The sequence below is a fragment of the Schistocerca serialis genome, chromosome 9, assembly GCF_023864345.2.
Source record: "Schistocerca serialis cubense isolate TAMUIC-IGC-003099 chromosome 9, iqSchSeri2.2, whole genome shotgun sequence".
Taxonomy (NCBI): domain Eukaryota; kingdom Metazoa; phylum Arthropoda; class Insecta; order Orthoptera; family Acrididae; genus Schistocerca; species Schistocerca serialis.
In genome coordinates, this window is record NC_064646.1 from 282,869,706 (window position 1) to 282,892,710 (window position 23,005).

Sequence of the window (23,005 nt, forward strand, 5' to 3'; positions counted from 1 at the left end):
TGGGTCTCTTCACGTAACGGCGTCTGTATTAAACGGTGGTGTAAGCATTCGGAACGTACATGTCCCTCCTGGCCACATCCCGCGCACGTTCGTGGCTGTCCACCTTACATGACGATAGCCCTCACACCGCCAATCAGCAGGTACGATGGGACATGTTTCGTCAGCTCAATTTTTATTTGCAGGGCGCCATTTAGTGCGGGGTAGGTGGTAAATGTTTGCCACTTCTCCGCGACGTGACCCAAGACGGTGCCATATGATTGGAAAGCGGCAATGACCATATCGTGAGGCACCTCGAACGGGAGCTCAAACACCCGCAATGTCCGGAGACCGAATCCAGCATGGGCGACTGTCACAGCACCCATATGTCCATCAGAGTGTTTAAATTTTAGTCTGGGGGCATGACGGTGAATTATGTCAGTGCAAATTTCCTCCGTCGACATCTTGATGTAGACAACACTTCCAGTGATGGAAAAATGTATGCCGATTACGTCCCGGGGGTTCAAACGTAGATCCTCTCGGATGAACTGTTCGACTTCGAAAGCTCTGGGTCGTGGATGTTCGGCCTGAAACGTTACTTTGATCGTTGCACGGCGGTACGAGTGCGCCATTGAGTACGTTAATACTGGACTCGATAGACACAAACACCGCGACGCGGAAGTAAACACCGCCGAGAGCGGAGCGTCGGACAGCACGCGGAGCAGCTTCGCACGCTAACACGGCTGTGGACCGCTCGGCTAATCCCGCTCGGCTGTTGCAGGTTTCTCGAAAGCACAACAAACAGTAAACAGGCAGCAGCTAAGCTACTTTTCTATTTTTTCGATAAAATTTCCACACAATATGCGTACCATATGGTACAAAGTGGTGATGCGTAATGATAAACCTTCTTTAAACAATATGATGTCGAAGGACATGAAAGGGAAGCAGTGGTTGGGAAGGGAGTGAGACAGGGTTGTAGCCTATCCCCGATGTTATTCAATCTGTATATTGAGTAAGCAGTAAAGGAAACAAAACAAAAAGTCGGGGTAGGAATTAAAATCCATGGAGAAGAAATAAAAACTTTGAGGTTCGCCGATGACATTGTAATTCTGTCAGAGACAGCAAAGGACCTGGAAGAGCATCTGAACGGAATGGACAGTGTCTTGAAAGGAGGATATAAGATGAACATCAACAAACGCAAAACGAGGATAATAGAATGTAGTCGAATTAAATCGCGTGATGCTGCGGGAATTATATTAGGAAATGAGACGCTTAAAGAAGTGAGTTTTGCTATTTGGGGAGCAAATTAACTGATTATGGACGAATTAGAGAGGATATAAAATGTAGACTGGCAATGGCAAGGAAAGCGTTTCTGAAGAAGAGAAATTTGTTAACATCGAATATAGATTTAAGTGTCAGGAAGTCATTTCTGAAAGTATTTGTATGGAGTGTGGCCATGTATGGAAGTGAAACATGGACGATAAATAGTTTGGACAAGAAGAGAATAGAAGCTTTCGAAATGTGGTGCTACAGAACAATGCTGAGGATTAGATGGGTAGATCACATAACTAATGAGGAGGTACTGAATTGGATTGGGGAGAAGAGAAGTTTGTGGCACAACTTGACTAGAAGAAGGGATCGGTTGGTAGGACATGTTCTGAGGCATCAAGGGATCACCAATTTAGTATTGGAGGGCAGCGTGGAAGGTAAAAATCGTAGAGGGAGACCAAGAGATGAATACACTAAGCAGATTCAAAAGGATGTAGGTTGCAGTAGGTACTGGCAGATGAAGAAGCTTGCACAGGATAGAGTAGCATGGAGAGCTGCATCAAACCAGTCTCAGGACTGAAGACCACAACAACAACAAACAATATGATGAGGACCGCAACTATTCCTATGAAATGATATTCCAAGACAACGATTTTAGAATGAAGTATGTATTCGAACGACAGAGTTAAATGTCGCGTGATCGTCACCCATATCATTGCTCTGAATAATACTACGCTTAATAAAGTGAACAATGATTTGAAAAGGATACAGTGATAGCAGAGAATTTCTATAAAAACAAACAGCTTAATTAGCTGACATCTTAATGCACGACGCAGGGAAGTGGGGTGGTCTTTCTCTCAGCTCTAAGCAAGTTAATTATTGACAATAATCATTCAGACAAACTAGATGTGCAATGCTACAGTCTTACCTCAAACATCTTCTCTTCAAAAATATTTTAAAATTTACATTATTTTCGCCTTCCAATATATACATCATATTCGTCCTTGCTATCCTTTACAATAATTCTTCTGTGAAAGATACAATCACAAAGCAGTATACCACTACTGAATATGTGCGTCATCCACAACATTTCAGTTAAGAATGTACCAGACTGCGCGGAGGCAAAGAGTGTGCCACAAAAAGACCAAAGATTGTTTAACAGTAACCTAAATTGCTCTCTCTCTCTCTCTCTGACCTGAACATCGATAACTTACAAGATCAAAAGGATATACCCACCTTAAACTTTTTGGCTGGGGACACATATTGCAAAGAAATTGCCTGGAGGAATAGATATTGAAGCAAAGATTGTAGGAGAGAAGAGGAAGAAGAATATTTGGAAGGCTGGATGACGTTAAAGAAGGATGAAGTTAGCAGCAGATTAAGCGTCTAGCCGTTATCCATCATGATACAGATCTGCCAAAGAGGAAGAAGACTGTTGTATCGCTCGTAGCATGGTTCAAGCCTTTCGACTTGAAGCCAGTTCAGCTGCTTGAGTGTCAGTGCCGCTAGTTGTCTTACCAAGCTGCTTATCATTTGACCTCCCGGTGCTGAATGAACCCCGATCCAGACTTCCCTCAGGAAAGTCTCAGATTGTCATCGAGAATCGTTAGGCCACTGCGGTGCTAGTCGATGGACTACGGAGGTTGCCTAAGGCAATAACAACCAAGATCGCATGACCAGAGACTAAGCCGGCCGCGGTGGTCTAGCGGTTCTGGCGCTGCAGTCCGGAACCGCGGGACGGCTACGGTCGCAGGTTCGAATCCTGCCTCGGGCATGGGTGTGTGTGATGTCCTTAGGTTAGTTAGGTTTAAGTAGTCCTAAGTTCTATGGGACTTATGACCTAAGATGTTGAGTCCCATAGTGCTCAGAGCCATTTGAACCATTTTTGAACCAGAGACTAATTAGATATTATGCATCACTGGGTTTTCCAAAACCGCAGTTGCGGTTGAGCTTGTGACGAACACATGGCGAGACGTTGTTTGCACAACAGCTGGAACACGACGAGCCATGACCTTCTTCCATACAGCAGCCTTGCTGGGGTTTTATAAGCAAACAAACCGGTTGTCTCACACAGCAGCCGAAGACGATAAGGAGACAAGTTAAGAAGAGGGGAAAGGCAGAAAGAAACCTCCACCTCGTTGACTTCGTAACTATCTCGGGGATTTCCACTCTTTGTACGTGAGAGACTTGCGCAACTAGCTGATTTTAGAACAACACGGTTACTCAGTATAGGATTACAATTAAGAATAATCACATCTCCTTAACACGTAACAAGCATGTAATAAACAGGACTGCCACTAATCAATGCCAATATTGATACATTATGAACAAAGCGTGCAAATTATACGACAGCTACACTATCTGATCAAAAGTATACGGACACTTACCGGTGGCCATTACTGTGAGGTGTGTTCAGCGTTCAGCTTTAAGATGGCTTAAACTATGCTGGGGACACTTTCCATAAGGTGTCTGAATGCTTGTGGAGGAATGGCAGCCAATTCTTCCTCAAGAGCCGAAACCAGAGAAGGTAGAGATGGACACTTGGATCTGAAACGAAGTCGACGTTCAAACTCATCCCAAAGGTGTTCCATTTGGTTTATGTCGGGACTCTGGGAAGACCAGTTCATTTCAGGAATGTTAATGTTCAGAAATCATTGCCTCACACATGCTGTTTTATGACAGGGAGCAGTAATCGTCTCCCAACTGTTCCTCTACTGTTCAGAGTACTCAGTGCTGTGAAAAGTGTTCATAGCCTTTTCCATTTAGCGTTTACTTGAGCGCACTAAGGGGACCACACCCCAAGCACAAAAAACACCCCCATACCGTAACACCACCTCCTCCGTGTATCAATGCAGGCACTATACTTGATGGGCAGGTAACGTTCTACAGTCATTCGCGAAATGCAAACCCATCCCTCGGATTGCCACGGGGTATAATGCTATTAGGCAGTCCAAATCACTCGTTTCCAGTCAGCCACTAACCATTGGCGTCGCTGTTTACACTACCCAAGCGTCGCTTAGCACTGACGATAGAAACGTGTGGATTATGAGAAGCTGGTCGACCATTGTTCCCAATTCTTTTTAATTCCCTACAGGCAGTCATCGTGCTAGCTGGACTGCTGGTAGCTCTTTAGAATTCCGCTGTTATCATGCGATTTTCTTACAGCCACTCCCCACAGCTCTTGACGGCTTCTGACCATCAGTGCATTAGGTCTACCTGGTCTACCGTCCGCCCCGATAGCTCAATGGTCAGCATGACGGACTGCCGTCCCAAGGGGCCCGGGTTCGATTCGCGGCTGGGTCGGGGCAAGGCGGCCGGACCTGCCCCGTAAGGGGCCTCCCGGCCCATGACGCCAAACGCTCATTTACCTGGTCTTGTATTAGCAGCTGTTGTGTTTCCTTCGCGTTTGCACTTCACCGTCATATCACCAACAGTGCGCTTGGTCAGCTTTAGAAGGGCTGAAATATCTCTGGTGTATTTGCTACGCCAGTGATATCCCACGTTAGTGAGTTCTCTTGAACCACTCATTGCGCTGTACTGCTTCTCCAGTGGCAATCCAACACTCCCCGTCTCCTTTCACACTGGCGGGTCCGTCTCTCCTGACATCTAGTGGTCAGTTTCTCGTTACACAGGCGTGACCGAATACTTATGATCAGGAAGTGTAAACGTGTGATATTCGAAGTAGTGTACAACGTGTGCTTCAAATTACATTTGTTGTTGTGGCCTTCAGTCCAGAGACTGGTTTGATGCAGCTCTCCATGCTACTCAATCCTGTGCAAGCTTCTTCATCTGCCAGTACCTACTGCAGCCTAAATACTTCTAAATCTGTTTAGTGTATTCATCTATTGGTCTCCCTCTACGATTTTTTCCCTTCACGCTGGCCTCCAATACTAAGTTGGTGATCCCTTGATGCATCAGAATATGCCCTACCAACCGATCCCCTCTTCTAGTCAAGTTGTGCCACAACTTTCTCTTCCCCCCAATTCTATTCAATACTTCCTCATTAGTTTTGTGATCTACCCATCTAATCTTCAGCATTCTTCTATAGCACCACATTCCGAAAGCTTCTATTCTCTTCTTGTCTAAACTATTTATCGTCCACGTTTCACTTCCATACATGGCTACACTCCATACAAATACTTTCAGAAACGACTTCCTGACACTTAAATCTACACTTGATGTTAACAAATTTCTCTTCTTCAGAAACGCCTTCCTTGCCATTGCCAGTCTACATTTTATATCCTCTCTACTTCGTCCATAACCAGTTAATTTGCTCCCCAAATAGCAAAACTCACTTCTTTAAGCGTCTCATTTACTAATCTAATTCCCGCAGCATCACGCGATTTAATTCGACTACATTCCATTATCCTCGTTTTGCTTTTGTTGATGTTCATCTTATATCCTCCTTTCAAGACACTGTCCATTCCGTTCAGATGCTCTTCCAGGTCCTTTGCTGTCTCTGACAGAATTACAATGTAATCGACGAACCTCAAAGTTTTTATTTCTTCTCCATGGATTTTAATTCCTACCCCGACTTTTTGTTTTGTTTCCTTTACTGCTTACTCAATATACAGATTGAATACCATCGGGGATAGGCTACAAACCTGTCTCACTCCCTTCCCAACCACTGCTTCCCTTTCATGCCCTTTGACTCTTATAACTGCCATCTGCTTTCTGTACAAATTGTAAATAGCCTTTCGCTCCCTGTATTTTACCCTTGACAACTTCAGAATTTGAAAGAGAATATTCCAGTCAACATTGTCAAAAGCTTTCTCTAAGTCTACAAATGCTATAAACGTAAGTTTGCCTTTCCTTAATCTATTTTCTAAGATAAGTCGTAGTGTCAGTATTGCCTTACGTGTTCCAACACTTTTACGGATTCCAAACTGATCTTCCCCGAGGTCGGCTTCTACCAGTTTTTCCATTCGTCTGTAAAGAATTCGTATTAGTATTTTGCAGCCGTGGCTTATTAAACTGATAGTTCGGTAATTTTCACATCTGTCAACACCTGCATTCTTTGGGATTGGAATTATTATATTCGTCTTGAAGTCTCAGGGTATTTCGTCTGTCTCATACATCTTGCTCACCAGATGGTCGAGTTTTGTCAGGGCTGGCTCTCCCAAGGCTATCAGTAGTTCTAATCGATTGTTGTCTACGCCCGGGGCCTTGTTTCGACTTAGGTCTTTCAGTGGTCTGTCAAACGCATCACCCAGTATCATATATCCCATTTCATCATCATCTACATCCTCTTCCAGTTTCCATAATATTGTCCTCAAGAACATCGCCCTTGTGTAGACCCTCAATATACTCCATCCACCTTTCTGCTTTCCCTTCTTTGTTTAAAACTGGGTTTCCATCTGAGCTCTTGATATTCATGCAAGTGGTTCTCTTATCTCCAAAGCTCTCTTTACTTTTCCTGTACGCGGTATCTATCTTACTCCTAGAGATATAGGCCTCTACATCCTTATATTTGTCCTCTAGTCATCGCTGTTTAACCTGTCGATCTCATTTTTGAGACGTTTGTATTCCTTTTTGCCTACTTCACTTACTGCATTTTTGTATTTTCTCCTTTCATCAATTAAATTCAGTATCTCTTCTGTTACACAAGAATTTCTATTAGCCTTCGTCTTTTTACCTACTTGATCCTCTGCTGCCATCACTATTTCAAAGCTACCCATTCTTCTTCTACTGTATTTCTTTCCCCCATTCTTGTCAATTGTACCCTAATGCTCTCCCTGAAACTCTCTACAACCTCTGGTTCTGTCAGCTTATCCTGGCCCCATCTCCTTAAATTTCCACCTTTGTGCAGTTTCTTCAGTTTTAATCTACAGTTCAGAATCAATAGATCGTGGTCATTTCCACATCTGCCCCTGGAAATGTCTTAACATTTAAAACCTGGTTCCTAAATCTCTGTCTTTCCATTATATAATCTATCTGAAACCTTTTAGTACCTCCAGGCTTCTTCCATGTATGTAACCTTCTTTCATGATTCTTGAACCAAGTGCCTTAGTAACCTGATAAAAACATCCTCCTGAGTAGTCCCCGCCCGGAGATCCGAATGGAGGACTATTTTACCTCCGGAATATTTTACCCAGGAGGACGCCATCATCATTTAATCATGCAGTAAAGCTTCATGCCCTCGGGAAAAATTATGGCTGTAGTTTCCTCTTGCTTTCAGCTGTTCGCAGTAACAGTACAGCAAGGCCGTTTTGGTTAGTGTTACAAGGCCAGATCAGTCAATCATCCCGACTGTTGCCCCTGCAACTACTGAAAAGGCTGCTGCCCCTCTTCATGAACCACACGTTTGTCTGGCCTCTCAACAGATTCATTTATTCACTAAGAATTTTTTTTACCAACAATCATTATGATGTTGGCCCCAACAGCAATATCCATAAAAACACAGTGTTAGAAGGGAAACTAACTGCTTTATTCACTACTGAATTTAACTCTGATATGGAAGGAAGTGAAAAACACGCTACTACCTCTTCGACAATCCACCCACGGAGGTGAAGCCTGAGAGACAGCAACTTCAAACGCAGATTTAAGATATTTGTCTTCGATGGTTCTTCTTTTTCACATAATATTTCCTGAAGAGAAATAACTAATAGACAATAAGTAGCCATGTAACAAATGTTTTTAAAGAAGACGTGTAACTTATGTTTACCTGGCATGTTCCACCTAATGATACGTCTCATTAATATAGCTTAACAGTATAATTAACAACTAAGTAAAATGTAAATTATACAAGTTTGCTGCGTACGTAGTCTGAACAACGTCTGCTGAATAGAAGCATTAAGCGTACTGAACACATAGTCCTAAGTTATCATATGCCTTTCATTCTTGTTTTTGTTTATGGATAGTGTATATGAACCTATTGAAGTTATCCCATGCATAAACTGGCTCCCGAGTGTTTATCTAATATCCAGTTTAAACATGAACCGGCGGAGTGATCTCACAGCATTGTAACATCGGTTAGGACCTTTTTACGACCACTGTTCTCCCGCTGTGTTCATGGCTGTGAGAGATACACCACTCCCTGTAAATATGCTGGACAGTCCTCGTTAGTACACCAACAAATCGGGAAACTTCATTCTCGATATGAGCATGGCCAAAAACGATAGCTCCTTTCTGCCACTCTGTCACACCTCCATGTCGGCCCATCTTAGTGTGCTCGTTCCATACAACAGACTGGCACATACACATTGCCATGACTTTTCTCACCAGCAGAGCGTCCTGTGACCGCCTGGTAAAGTCCGCGCACGATACGGTGGCCGACGTGCAGTGACCAATATTCGACCGAAGCGCTGGACGAGTTCATTCGTTTGACCGGAAGGGGAGGCCAACATCGCTCGCTCTCGGCCAGTCAGCGGCGCGCTGCGGTGACAGAATCTAGGCGCACGTTCTGCAATCTTTCTCAAACTATTTTACAGAAATTATTCGATAAAAAATTGCATTTTTGCACTACTTATAGCTTTTTAGGTCAGCTTCATGATGACATGGCCATCACTTCAGTAAAGTTATAGTTTTTGTGATGTTTGCAGTAAAGTAAGAAAGTGCACAAATTTCGAAAAAGTATCCAATGGAAGATGGGTGTCGCTATGATTTTGCGTTTGGTGCATATTACATAATATGTTGCTCCGTATGAAATTTAGCTGACATATTGAAGTTTTCTTTAGACTTGGGTGGAGATCTCTATCTGCCACCAATCTTCAGAAAACCTATCTGTTGTAGCACACTCATTTGCGAGCGCATTTGAAAGCGGCAAAGCTAGAATGAAATATCCACAACGTCCCTCATACTTCATAAACTGTTTGAGATATAGAAATGAAATTTTGGCAAACGACAGTACAGGAAGAGGAGAATATTTTGCTATATATTTATCATGCGAAACTTCATTACATACTGTATGAAATTTCCCATTAGAAAAATTACGAACGACTGTAAACCTCTTACGTTATTTGACTTTCGAACAGCTGAGCAAAACACAATGTACTCAGACAATTTTTCTTTACTTATTCTGACCATACACAATATTTTTAGCGCAATGCAATCTGACTTTCAATAATCCCTACAAAAGAATGGCCCTGACTAACAATAAACTATACCTTTGATGAATCACTTACCTCACAAAAATTTTCGTTACTCGAACTACTGCAATACAGCGAGCGCCAATACTGCCAGCTAAATAAAAGATTCTGACTACTGAAGGCACTAACTACTAATAGGCATAGTTAGCAAATGAAAGATTTTGATGGAGAACAAACAATGTATTTACCTTATTAGTGTTCAAAAGTCATAATCTATACACTACTGGCCATTAAAATTGCTACACCAAGAAGAAATGCAGACGCTAAACGGGTATTCATTGGAGAAATATATTATACTAGAACTGACATGTGATTACATTTTCACGCAATTTCGGCGTATAGATCCTGAGAAATCAGAACAACGACCCCTGGCCGTAATATCAAAAAAAGGTTCAAATGGCTCTGAGCGCTATGGGACTAAGTTGCTGAGGTCATCAGTCCCCTAGAACTTAGAACTACTTAAACCTAACTAACCTAAGGACTTCACACACATCTATGCCCGAGGCAGGATTTGAACCTGTGACCGTAGGGGTCGCGCGGTTCCAGACTGTAGCGCCTAGAACCGCTCTGCCAGGCCGTAAGAACAGCCTTGATACGCCTGGGCATTGAGTCAAACAGAGCTTGGATGGCGTGTACAGGTACAGCTGCCCATGCAGCTTCAACACGATGCCACAGTTCATCAAGAGTAGTGACGGGCGTATTGTGACGAACCAGTTACTCGGTCACCATTGACCAGACGTTTTCAGTTGGTGAGACATCTGGAGAATGTGCTGGCCAGTGCAGCAGTCGAACATTTTCTGTATCCAGAAAGGCCCGTACAGGACCTGCAACATTCGGTCGTGCATTATTCTGCTGAAATGTAGGGTTACGCAGGGAACGAATGAAGGGTAGAGCCACGGATCGTAACACATCAGAAATGTAATGTGTACTGTTCAAAGTGCCGTCAATGCGAACAAGAGGTGACCGAGACGTGAAACCAATGGTACCCCATACCATCACGCCGGGTGACACGACAGTATGGCGATGACGAATACACGCTTCCAATGTATGTTCAATGCGATGTCGCGAAACACGGATGCGACCATCATGATGCTGTAAACAGAACCTGGATTCATTCGAAAAAATGACGTTTTGCCATTCGTGCACCCAGGTTCGTCGTTGAGTACACCATCGCAGGCGCTCCTGTCTGTGATGCAGCGTCAAGGGTAACCGCAGCCATGGTCTCCGAGCTGATAGTCCATGCTACTGCAAACGTCCTCGAACTGTTCGTGCAGATGGTTGTTGTCTTGCAAACGTCCCCATCTGTTGACTCAGGGATCGAGACGTGGCTGCACGATCTGCTACATACATGCGGATAAGATGCCTGTCATCTCGACTGCTAGTGATATGAGGACTTTGGGATCCAGCACGGCGTTCCGTATTACCCTCCTGGTCCCACCGGTTCCATATTCTGCTAACAGTCATTGGATCTCGATCAACGCGAGCAGAAATGTCGCGATACGATAGACCGCAATCGCGATAGGCTACAATCCAACCTTTATCAAAGTCGGAAACGTGATGGTACGCATTTCTCCTCCTTACACGAGGCATCACAACAACGTTTCAGCAGGCAGCGGCGGTCAACTGCTGTTTGTGTATGAAAAATCGGATGGAAACTTTCCTCATGTCAGCACGTTGTAGGTGTCGCCACCGTCGCCAACCCTGTGTGAATCCTCTGAAAAGCTAATCATTTGCATATCACAGCATCTTCTTCCTGTCGGTTAAATGTAGCGTCTGTAGCACGTCATCTTCGTGGTGTAGCAATTTTAATGGCGGGTAGTGTACATCGGTTCATGACAACCGGTCTTACAAATTTCGTTTTCCGCTCTCAAACCTCCGCCATCTCTGCCCCACATCTATCACTGCTGGCGGCTCACCTCCAACTGCGCAACGCTACGCGCTGTTCACATCCAACTGCCCAACACTACAATAGCGAATATTCCAACAATGCCAACCAGCCACAGACTGCACACAGCACAGCCAGTGATTTTCATACAGAGCGCTATGTAACGTTACCATCATAAAAACCTAAACAGCTTACTAACACGTGTTATTCAAATAACAACAGTTTTTCGATGAAGGAATGTATTTTTTTAAGAGCCATCGATAGCTGGTGAAACGAGAAGTGCTGTGGGTTTTGGAACAATATAAGTGAAGACATTACACGTTTATATTTGTATCGATGACGTGTTTTTTCATAAGCTATTGGACTTCTTCTCAGTTGCTCTCTGAATAAGACATTGTTTCAGATTTCTCTCGCAGTTGCGTCTGTACATGTTAGTGAAGTGACATTGCGTAAACTGTGCTGTATTTTGGTAAAAGAAGCAAATTTTAACATGAGAGCAAGACAAATGTAGGCTTTACTCAAAATTCGCTACTCTCGACGCTTCTCTGAATGTTACAAATGGTTAACGACCGACGCGAAAATAAATCGCTGTTTTTTTTTAGTGGAATTCTTTTTAGATACTAACGAAATTAGAGGTACTGTAGAACTTTTTTAAAAATCGCCATGTAAGTGCCGGCCTCTGTGGCGAGCGGTTCTAGGCGCTTCAGTCCGGAACCGCGCTGCTGCTACGGTCGCAGGTTCAAATCCTGCCTCGGGCATGGATGTGTGTGATGTCCTTAGGTTAGTTAGGTTTAAGTAGTTCTAAGTCTGGGAGACTGATGAGCTCCGATGTTGTCCCATGGTGCTTGGAGCCATTTGAACCATCACCATGCAAGTGTAACTGTGGACGGTCTCCACATTATACGAGAGTCACTCCAAAAGAAATGCACACTACTTTTGTAAAAATATAGTTTTCATTCTACATGTGTGAAAGTTTTACAATGCGTAGATACATCCTTCCCACTTGTTTTTGGATCTATGGAACAAAAAACTAATCTAATCTTCAAACTTAGTTCAACCTGTTCCCGTGATTGGCGTTACAATGCGTAGATACATCCTTCCCACTTGTTTTTGGATCTATGGAACAAACAACTAATCTAATCTTCAAACTTAGTTCAACCTGTTCCCCTGATTGGCGCCGTCACAGCATGTCTTCAAGATGGCTGCTACACTTGACGTTCGACAGAAGCAACGTCCTGTCAGAATTCCTGTGCTGTGAAAACGAGTCGGTGGGAAACATCCACAAGAGGGTGAAAACGGTGTATGGAGATGCTGCTCTCGATTGCAGTACAGTTAGTCGGTGGGGAAGCAGGTTACGTGATGAAAGCGCGCATGGCAATATTGAGGATTGTCCTCGCAGCGGCAGGCCTCGTACTGCACACACACCAGACAATGTGCAGAGAGTTAACGAATTGGTGACTGCTGACAGACGCATCACAGTGAACGAATTATCACGCTACTTTGGGATAGGGGAAGGAAGTGTTTGCAGAATACTGAAAGTATTGGCGTTAAAAAAGGTTTGTGCCAGGTGGGTTCCCAGGATGTTGACAGTGACTCACAAAGAAACAAGAAAAACAGTATGCAGCGAACTTTTGGAGCAGTACGAGAATGGTCGAGATGAATTTCTTGGAAGAATTGTGACAGGTGATGAAACATGGCTCCATCATTTTTCACCAGAGACGAAGAGGCAATCAATGGAGTGGCATCATGCAAATTCACCCAAGGGAAAAAAAATTCAAAACCACACCTTCTGCTGGAAAAGTTGTGGCTACGGTGTTTTTCGATTCTGAAGGACTCTTGCTTGTGGACATCGTGCCAAGTGGAATCACCATAAATTATGATGCATATGTGACGACACTGAAGAAACTTCAAGCTCGACTAAATCGTGTTCGACCACATCGGCAAAAGCAGGATGTTTTGCTGTTGCACTACAATGCACGGCCACATGTCAGTCAAAAAACCATGGAAGCGGTCACAAAACTCGGATGGACAACACTGAAACACCCGCCTTACAGTCCTGACCTGGCTCCATGTGACGATCATCTCTTTGGGAAACTGAAAGACTCTCTTCGTGGAACAAGGTTTGAAGATGATGACTCCCTTGTGCACGCTGCCAAACAGTGGCTTCAGCAGGTTGGTCCAGAATTTAACTGTGCGGGTATACAGGCGCTGGTTCCAAGATGGCGTGAGGCAGTTGAGTGGGATGGAAATTATGTGGAGAAATAAAAATATTGTTCCTAAAGGATGCATCTACACACTGTAAAACTTTCAGACATGTAGAATAAAGGATGGATTTTAAAAAAATAATGTGCATTTCTTTTGGAGTGACACTCATATTTACATAAAAATATGAGTGTAGGCTTCAGTTTCGAAGGGCACTTTCCTCCAGCGCTCGGCATTTCCCCTACAGTGCCTGCCGTGTAACCCTCACAGCTGCCGCTCTCCGCACGCGTGCCCAGCCTATTGCGCATCTAGCGGTCACGTTATTCTGGACGGATTCTGCTAACCGTATAGCATATACAGTGCAACAAACAGAGCGGAACACTCTTTAAAATGACTGAGTAATATTGTCTGGCATCTAAGTTAACTGTTTACTGGCTACAGCTTGGGTGGTTTCTTCAATTGCTACTTGTGTGTGCGCAGCTCCGCCGGCAGAGACGGAAGCGCCTCCGCGGGACCAGAAGGAGCCGCCCTCGCCATTCCTGAGGGGCCTTCCTGAGCCGCTGCCCGAGAACCAGCTGCCCGCCGTCCAGGAGCTGCGCCGCTGGCTGAGCACGCAGCCGCACCTGCCGCCGCTAACAGGTCTGTACCCTCGCCCACCCACGTCCTGTGGCAAAGTCAGGCACTGACAGAGAAACAATCACGTCGCACCAAAGACCAACTCCAGGAAAATTAAGCTCTTATGAGGGGTACTCATAAAGTGTTAATCAACACCTCGAATGTATCTAACTGCGACCATGAATTCTAGTGATGGTGCAAGTCCTTCTCCTAATGTTCACCCTTCAATGTGGCACTGTTCTCAGCGACGGTAGACTTGACGGAGTCCTTGGTTGTACGAATCTGAGTTTTGGCTGTTCAGGAAACGTTCCACCTCGAGAACGACAACATCGTCACTCTGGAGATGCCGCCACGGAATGGTTTGTTAAGGGGGGTAGGACGTTAAACGGGCCGTCTTGGAGCAGGAGAGACACCACAGGACTTTTTAATTCCCACTGTCTATACTTCTACGAATAAATTCTCAAAACTTTGTCAGCATGACCAGGAAGGATTCAGGATTCACACTCATAGCAGTGGAAGTTTAAAAACATAACAAAATTAATTTTGTTTTACATGTGCAAGTTCATCATTTCTTCACTTAATATTGGCTGCGTTTGTTGCTGTAGGTACACGTTTCTTCATAAGTAAGAGAGATTGTTCGATGAATTTTGCACAGCATAAAAACTATACTTACAGGTGCATGAAACTCTAGAAATTATTTAATTTATGAAAAAATGAAGGTGCTGTTACATTTTAAACTTCATGTTTAGAAAAAACTCAAATTTTATAGTTAATTATCTCAATTTTTAGCATAGTTTTCAACATATTTGGAAAATTCTAGAGTTTCATACACCTGTAAGAATGGTTTGTATGCTGTGCAAAATTCATCGAAGAATCTCCCTTACTTATGAAGAAAAGTGTACCTATAGCAACAAATGCAGGCAATGGTAAGTGAAAAAGGTCAAATTTCAAATGTAAAAAAAAATTATTTTCTTATATTTTTGAACTTCCACTGCTATGAGTGTAAATCCTGGATCGTTTCTGGTCATTTTGGCAAAGTTTTATGAATTTATTCGTAAAAGTATAGACAGTGGAAATTAAAATGTCCTGTGGTGTCTCTCCTGCTCCAAGTCGTCCCGTATGACGTCCTACCCCCCTTAATGCCAAAGAAGCAGCACGTGTGACTGTTCTCCAGAATAAACGGGGACCTTGTCATGGAGCAAAATTCTTATCTATCGAATTAATACGAAACCCTAAAGAACCCTACACAATCACCAATTGACCGGCCGACAAATTGGACGCGTGTAGAGTTTTAGCCAGCAAACCGACTGACTTTTGCTGTCGACTGTCAGCAGGAAATTTTCTCTTCGAGTGTTTTGTCGAAAAGGGAAAGAGAGATGCGGCGATAAAACTCCCGATAACGAGACTTCACGCCAATAAGAGGCTTCTGATCAAATAGCGTACCTATGACGTATCGTCACAGTGGTGATTTCCTGTCATAAATAACACAGTTGGTAATAATTCACTGAACATCACGAAGTAAGACGGAAGTGATACCTGGCGTTCCCAAAGGAAGTGTTATGGGCCTTCTCCTGCTCCGCTGCCACTAATCTATGTAAGTGATTTAGGGACAATCTGCGCAGCCCTCTTAGGTTGTCTACAGATGGTGCAGTCATTTACCTTCTCGTAAAGTCATCAGAAGATCAAACCCAAGTGCAAAATGATTTAAACAAGACATCTGTATAGCGTGAAAGAAATTGACTCTAAATAATAAAAGCGTGAGGTCTCCAAATAAGTTCTAAAAGAAATCTATTAAATTTTGGTTGCATGATAAATCATACAAATCTAAAGGTTATCAATTCAATCAAATACCTGGGGATAGCACATACGAACAACTTAAACTGGAACGCTATGGGTTAGGCGAACAGAAGACTGCATTTTGTTACCAGAACACTTAGAAGATTCAACATGTCCAATAAAAGGACTGCTTGCGCTACGCTTGACCGTCCTCTGCTAGAGTACTGTTGTGCAGTATGGAATACTTGCCAATGGGATTGAGGGAGGACATTGTGAAAGTTCAAAGAAGGGCGGTTCGTTTTGTACTGCCACAAAATAAGAGAGAGTGTCACAGATATGACACTCAATTGAGGTGACAACCCCTAAAACATAGGCGTTTTTTGATGTTCCGAGATCTTTTCACGAAATTTCAATCTCCAATTTTCTCCATCGAATGCCAAAATATTTTGTTGACGCCCAACTACATAGGTAGAAATAATTGTCGTAATAAAATAAGAGAAACGACAGCTCACACGAAGATATTGAAGTGTTCGTTTCTTCCACGCCCTTTTCGAGAGTAGAACGGTAGAGAGAGAGCGTGAAAGGTGGTTCGATGAAACCTCTGCCAGGTACTTAAGTGTGAATCGCATAGTAGTCATATAGACATAGCTATAGGTGTAGTCCTGGATTAAAGTCCTAGCCTCTCCACTTTGGCTAATGGCATGAAGGTGTGCGGCACGGTTGGTGGCAATACAGCAGTCGGACGTGGACGATGAGCTCGACGGCACTCTCGCTACTGTTCGACAAAGCCGTCTTCACACGGAACGTGCGTCTCTCCGTGATGCACGCCAGACGTGGTGTAGTCGTGATTGCTGCACGCTCTGAAACGTTCTCCTCATCGTCATATACGACCTCAACGCCCTCCAGTGGAAGTCTTGCATCTGGCTCGTAAATCACAAAGTTTGTTTGCGAAAACAAACGCGCGTAAAATAGTAGATTTCAAGATCGAGTTTCGTTTCTCAATTTCGTTTGAATGGAAGAGGAAATTTTTTCGAAGCTGCGCACCATAATTAAAAAAGATATTTACCGATAAGATTCCAATATGAGGCAGTCTATAAAACCAAAAAGGCACCTAGCGGGGTGGCGCAGTGGTTGGCACACTGGACTCGCAAACGGGAGGACTTCAAACCCGCGTCCGGCCATCCTGATTTAGGCTTGCCGTGAGTTCCCTAAATCACTTCAGGCAAATGCGAGGATGATTCCTTTGAAAGGGCACGGCCGACTTCCTTCCCTATCCAATGGGAATGACGACCACGCCGTTTGGTCCCCTCCTCAATCAACCAACCAAACATTTTAGACAACGTTTCATAAGTGTGTAGCTTGTGTTTACTTTCTGATATACACCGGCAGTCACGTAAAGATTTCTGGCCACGAGGGAACATTCCATCAAGAATTGCAACAGACACATTATTTACAGTAAGTAACGTCGACTACTGCAGGTAATACTTGCATGAAATCAATAAAAAAAGTCCCAGAATCTTTTAAAAAACAAAAGTAGAATAAAAGTTTAGATGCTAACCTCCTACTTTTTGCTTCTCAGCTCACAACGCTGTCAACTAACCTATGACTTGAACGTGGCAGCCAGGTCTCTGTATATGGTATAAACTGTCTAAGGACTGTATCTGCAAATGTCTTTATTTGACATTTAACTACGACAAACTGTATCAAAAGGATGAGATTTGATAGCTCACCATTGTGCCGTAGCATTGAAACGGTATACTTTCATAGCATATAAGTTATAACATTAAAAACATCGAATACAGGAAGCCCTAACTACCGATATGTAGTTTCTAGTCAATTTATAATAAAAAAATCGTAGCTAAAATTGCGCGTTTTCGAGAGACCCTCAATTTTCTAATGCTTTTAAACAGCTTATCTTCATAATCACTTACTCTTTGATAAAGAAAATCCACCAAATACATAGTTTAGCTCAACACGGTATGGCGGGTCCTGAGTTCTGCTTGCGACGTAAAACGATGTCGCATCTCATTGATCACGTTTATCACCACGAGACACAAGCTGGACTTGCCACATTCTTTATGTCACGCTCCGCATTGGAGTGGAACGTAGAATTCCATGCTGTGACGTCACGAGCTCCTCATCCACGTGCATTTAAAAAAAATGGCTCTGAGCACTATGGGACTCAACATCTTAGGTCATAAGTCCCCTAGAACTCAGAACTACTTAAACCTAACTAACCTAAGGACATCATACACACCCATGCCCGAGGCAGGATTCGAACCTGCGACCGTAGCAGTCCCGCGGTTCCGGACTGCAGCGCCAGAACCGCACTGCCACCGCGGACGGCCACGTGCATTTCCACATAGCGTGGCAGGATGGCTTAAGCGTAGGCTGTGTACCGGAATCGGCTTACATCCTCTCACTTCCCTGATCATCAATTAGCCGAACGTGACACTAAACTACACACACACACACACACACACACACACACAATTAGAGTCAGATACGTAGTTGGGACACGTTCCATGCAAACCGCCCAGGTCATCTGCAAAGGCCTGCACCAGGCTTCTCTATGATAGTCCCTTTCCAGTCTATCTCAGTTACAAAGTGTAATTTTTTCCCGTCTCGTGACATACGGATCATCCAACTTGCACGGGTCCCCAATTGCAGCACAGATTATTCCCTATCAAATATCCTCTCTGTGGAAAATAATGCGTATTGAGCTGTCATCGGACAACAAACTTCCTCTTCAAATTTCTAGGTTCGCACTTTTTAATCGGAAAAATTTGTAAGCGACTGTGCTTATGTTGAACTAAACGACCGCGAGGATGTGAAATTTGTTTATCCCGTATTATCTGTTAGTTACCACGAGCTTGCGTTATCGCTCGTCTTGCTTATCACTCACTGCTTGTATCTGGGCTCCGAAATCCTGTTATCGTAAAACAATATACCAACACTGTTTCTGGTTTATCATGTAAACTCTCTGATATCGAGTTTGGAAACGCGATTTTAGCCACGGATTTTACTTCCACAACTGAATTCGCCCCCATACAAAAGCTTTTGAAACCTGCTGAGGTTGTCAGGTTCCCACTAGCATTTTAAAATGTCAACCAACACGTACGGAGTGATTCTCTGTGCAACGAAAGAGAAGAAGGAATATTAAACTGAGCGCGAAATCGTCCACCTTCCTACATTTAACACGAGAGCAACAGTTACAATGCTCACAAAAACCGAAACCGAATAGCTGGTTGCCAGAGGTCATTCGTGTCTAACTATCCAGATGGTGTGACGACAGCCCGATGTTGGACTGTGAGTGAATGTGAGGCCAGGGATATCCGCCGTTATGGTTCAGGTCGACCTCGCCTGTGTACCGGAAGAGAGGATCACCGTATTGGGCAGCAAGCGCGTCGCAACACCTTCCCGCCTGTGGGTGTCATTCAAGAACAAGCAATGGGCTTCCTGAAACATTGTCTTCCAACCTGTGCCATTCATCGCACACCAGCAGGAGAAAATTAGCGGATTACCGTCCCGTGCGTAGGGTGCCGTTAACACCACAATACAAACGGCTGCCTTTGCAATGGTGCCAAGACTGGGAAGCATGGAATGCTGATGAACGGCGTTGCAATGTGTTCAGCGGTTAATCGTTGCTCATCACTACCCCGGATGTCCATAGTCGGCAAACAGGCGTGGACCTGGGCAGAGGTCACACACTTCCATTGTTTGGGAGAGGAACACGCGTCATGGTGTGGGGGAGGAATATGTGAAAACTGCACGCAGTGGAATCTTCACCCAACCAGAAATCTGTGAATTTTACACCCAGTATACCTGGAATCTACCTGCTCACTACGTCACAGCCTATCTCCACCCCGAGCCCTCGCTCACTCCCTCCCTACGCCCACAGTGGGATGTTTCGGAACCCACACTGTTTGACATGGAGCAGGTGTTTTTCTTCTGGACACATCATTACGTTTGAGCTCAGAATATATGCTAAGATTCTTCAACAAACGGATCTCAAGGACACTGGACGTTAATTTTGTGGTTCACGTCTGTACGTCGTTTGTAAACGGGTATGGCCTGTACTTTCTTCCAACTATTGGCATTGTTTTCTCTTCGAGTCGTGTGGACGCCACCATGAAAACAAAATGTTCTACTGCCGGAAGAAGAACAAGAGCGCCACTAACAGTCTGCTTAAGATATTCCCTCTGACATAAGCATATGGCACTGGTTTTAAAGCTTATATCATACCTCTCATTCTTTTATGTCGCATACTCTGTCCCAACAAGAGAAATTGTTATGCATTGTCAGCTTAAAACGGTTTTTTTTTCCTTTTTTACTAAGTTATGACGTTACGTACGTTGTGATAAACACTCCGTTCTTTTAAAGTGCATCTTACTTAATATACAATTTTACAGTGCTCATGTATTTTCCTCTTCGCAATAACGACAGTTATATGCAGAATTATCGTTAGCCTCACATAATGCTCGCACCACTGCAAAGATGAGTAATCTAGATATTAGTGTCAGTGGTGTTGAGAAACAGCGGAAATCGCTAAAATTCAACAAAGTTTCAGGACTCGATGGAATCATTATCATATTCTACAGCAGATTTCCATCTGAGTTAGCGCCTCTTTTAACCATAATTTGTCGTAGACTCCTCGGACGAAAAGTAGTGCCCAATAATTGGAAGAAAGTACAGGTCACACCCGTCTACAAGAAGCGTACAGACGTGAACCACGACATCCTTGAGATCCATTTGCTGTAGAATCTTAGCACGCATGTTGAGATCAAACGTAGTGAGGTATGTAGAAGAAAAAGACCTTTTCATGTCAAACAGTGTGAATTCCGAAAACATCACCAATGTGGAACTCAACATGCAGTTTTTTCATATGACTTCCGGAAAGGCATAGATCAAGGCACTTAGGGAGATACAGTGTTTCTCGATTTCCTAAAAGCATTTGACTCAGTACCACATCTGCGATTACTATCAAAAGTACGATCGTATCAAGCGGAATTAGTGATTGGATTGGGGGTTTTTTGGTAGGGAGGAAGCGGCAATTTATCTTGGATAGAGAGTCGTCGATATATGTAGAGGTAACTTCAGGTGTGTCCCAGGAAAGTGTGTTGGGTCGTTTGCTGTTCACGTTGAATACTAATGACCTTGAGGACAATATCAATAATAATCTCAGACTTTTTGCAGATGGTGAAGTCACGTCTAATGAAGTATGGTAAGAACGAAGCTGCACAAATATCCCGTTAGAACTTGATAAGATTTCCAAGTGATGAAAAGATAGGCAACTTGTTTTAAATGTTCTGAAATGTAAAATCGTGCCTTCACAATCGAAAACAACTTGGTATCCTATGACTACAATATCAAAGAGTCGTAACTGGTATTGGTCAACTCATACAAATACCTAGGCGTAGCAATTTGTAGGGATATGAAATGTAACGATCGCATAGATTCAGCAGATTGCACACTTTGGTTAATAGGTAGAATATTAGGGGAATGCAATCCGTTTACAAAGGACATTGCTTGCAAGAAAATGGTGTGGCCCGTCCTACAATATTGCTCAATTGTGTGGGATCCATATCAAATTGAGTAACAGGAGATATTGAACCCATACAGAGAACGGCAACACTAACAGTAACAGGTTTGTTTGACCCATGGAAGAATATCATATAGATTCTGAGGAAATTGAACTAGCAGACGGTCGAAGATCAAGCAAATTATCCTGAGAAAGCCTCCTCCGTAAATTTCAAGAACCAGCTCTAAATAATAACTCCAAGAATATACTAAAACCCACCCTACGCACCGGTCCGGTAGGGATAGCGTGGACGAGTTCAGACTAATTACAGCGACCTCTGAGCCGCTTCAGCGATCATTCTTCCCGTGATCGATAAGTGGATGAAACGTTAAAAAAAAACCTTAATAACTGCTACAATCTGGAGTACCCTCTGTCGTGCACTTCACAGCAGTTTGCACAGCATTAGTGTAGACATAGAATTATTGTTATAAAGAAAATTGTTTCATATTTTAAGCTACATATAGTGGACGCGTGCACGTAGTGCTAGCAGTGGAAGAGGCTGCGTACAACTCATGTCACCTATACCGGACCGAAAACCACCGCTAAAATTTTGGAGGTTGTTCGGAATATTTTCTGGGTATTTTGTTATAAGGGACCCGTAGTCTCTTATAGTATGATTTACTTGGGTTGTTACCTGAATTATCTCTATTTCTGTGAAAATACGTCAATTACAGTGGAAAAGCCTGTAATACACAATCTTCAAAACATAGCAGCACGAAAAGATCCGGAAATTCGGGGGTTCATATGTACAAAAGCTAAACCATTGTTATGTTACAGCCGTCGCTGCGAGAACAGCTGAGCATATCGTCGTTGTGGCGTTTTTCCATTGCATTCAGTTAAACCACAGACGGGACGCACATCAGCCGTTTCTTTCAGTAAAACTACCCGTACTGGTGTGTATCAGTGTTAATGTACAACTAAAAGAGCCGCAGAAAAACAAATCCGAGACAGAACTGAGTAATAATGAATACAAGCTTGAGGACCAGAAGTACAGTGGGCATAACTGTTGTCAACAGCAATTGCTGTGAGTGAATGGAACAGGTCTGCTTCCAAACAATACACAGAGCGCACATCGTCGACATTTTCATTGTTGTGCATATATTCGTAATCCAATACTGATACAACGTCCAAGAAATCAAACGAAATGTAATTATTTCTTAATGAACCAACGGGGGCCACGGGTTCCTCATAACAAAATACTCGGAAAATACCCGAGAATAGCCTCCGAAATATTGTCCGTGGAATTCTTCTCCACCCTATATACACGCATAATTGCCTTTTTGTTAGAATCAGAATCTATCTTACGTACATTACAAGTACAGTATGCTGATCCACAGGAACAGACCATATCGAGGAGAAGAGATGCTATTTAAACAAGTGGCTGCAATTCGGTTTTAATGTTTCCGATTGGTTTTTGAAGATGTGATCGAAAGCAAAAAGAAACTTATTGGATCCGACAGAAAATCAGGAAAATTGTATAGACATTACAGTTCTTCTTCGAGCATCTCCAGTCCTGTTAATCAGCCCAACCGGTTAAGGGCCCTCGGATCTTCTAACTGCCAGGCAAGTTATGGAGTTGGGACGGGGGGATCAGTGGACTCTCCCCTGCCCTTT

General features: G+C 43.5%; 1 protein-coding gene across 1 annotated transcript in view; it reads left to right on the top strand.

Moving 5' to 3' along the window:
• The window catches only part of LOC126419104 (retinol-binding protein pinta-like), a 323,696-nt gene that overhangs the window by 103,635 nt on the left and 197,056 nt on the right, over nt 1-23,005 (top strand). The window contains exon 2 of the mRNA XM_050086202.1: nt 13,900-14,058. Within this exon, the coding sequence (XP_049942159.1) occupies nt 13,900-14,058 (159 nt within the window). The remainder of the gene's footprint in view (nt 1-13,899; nt 14,059-23,005) is intronic.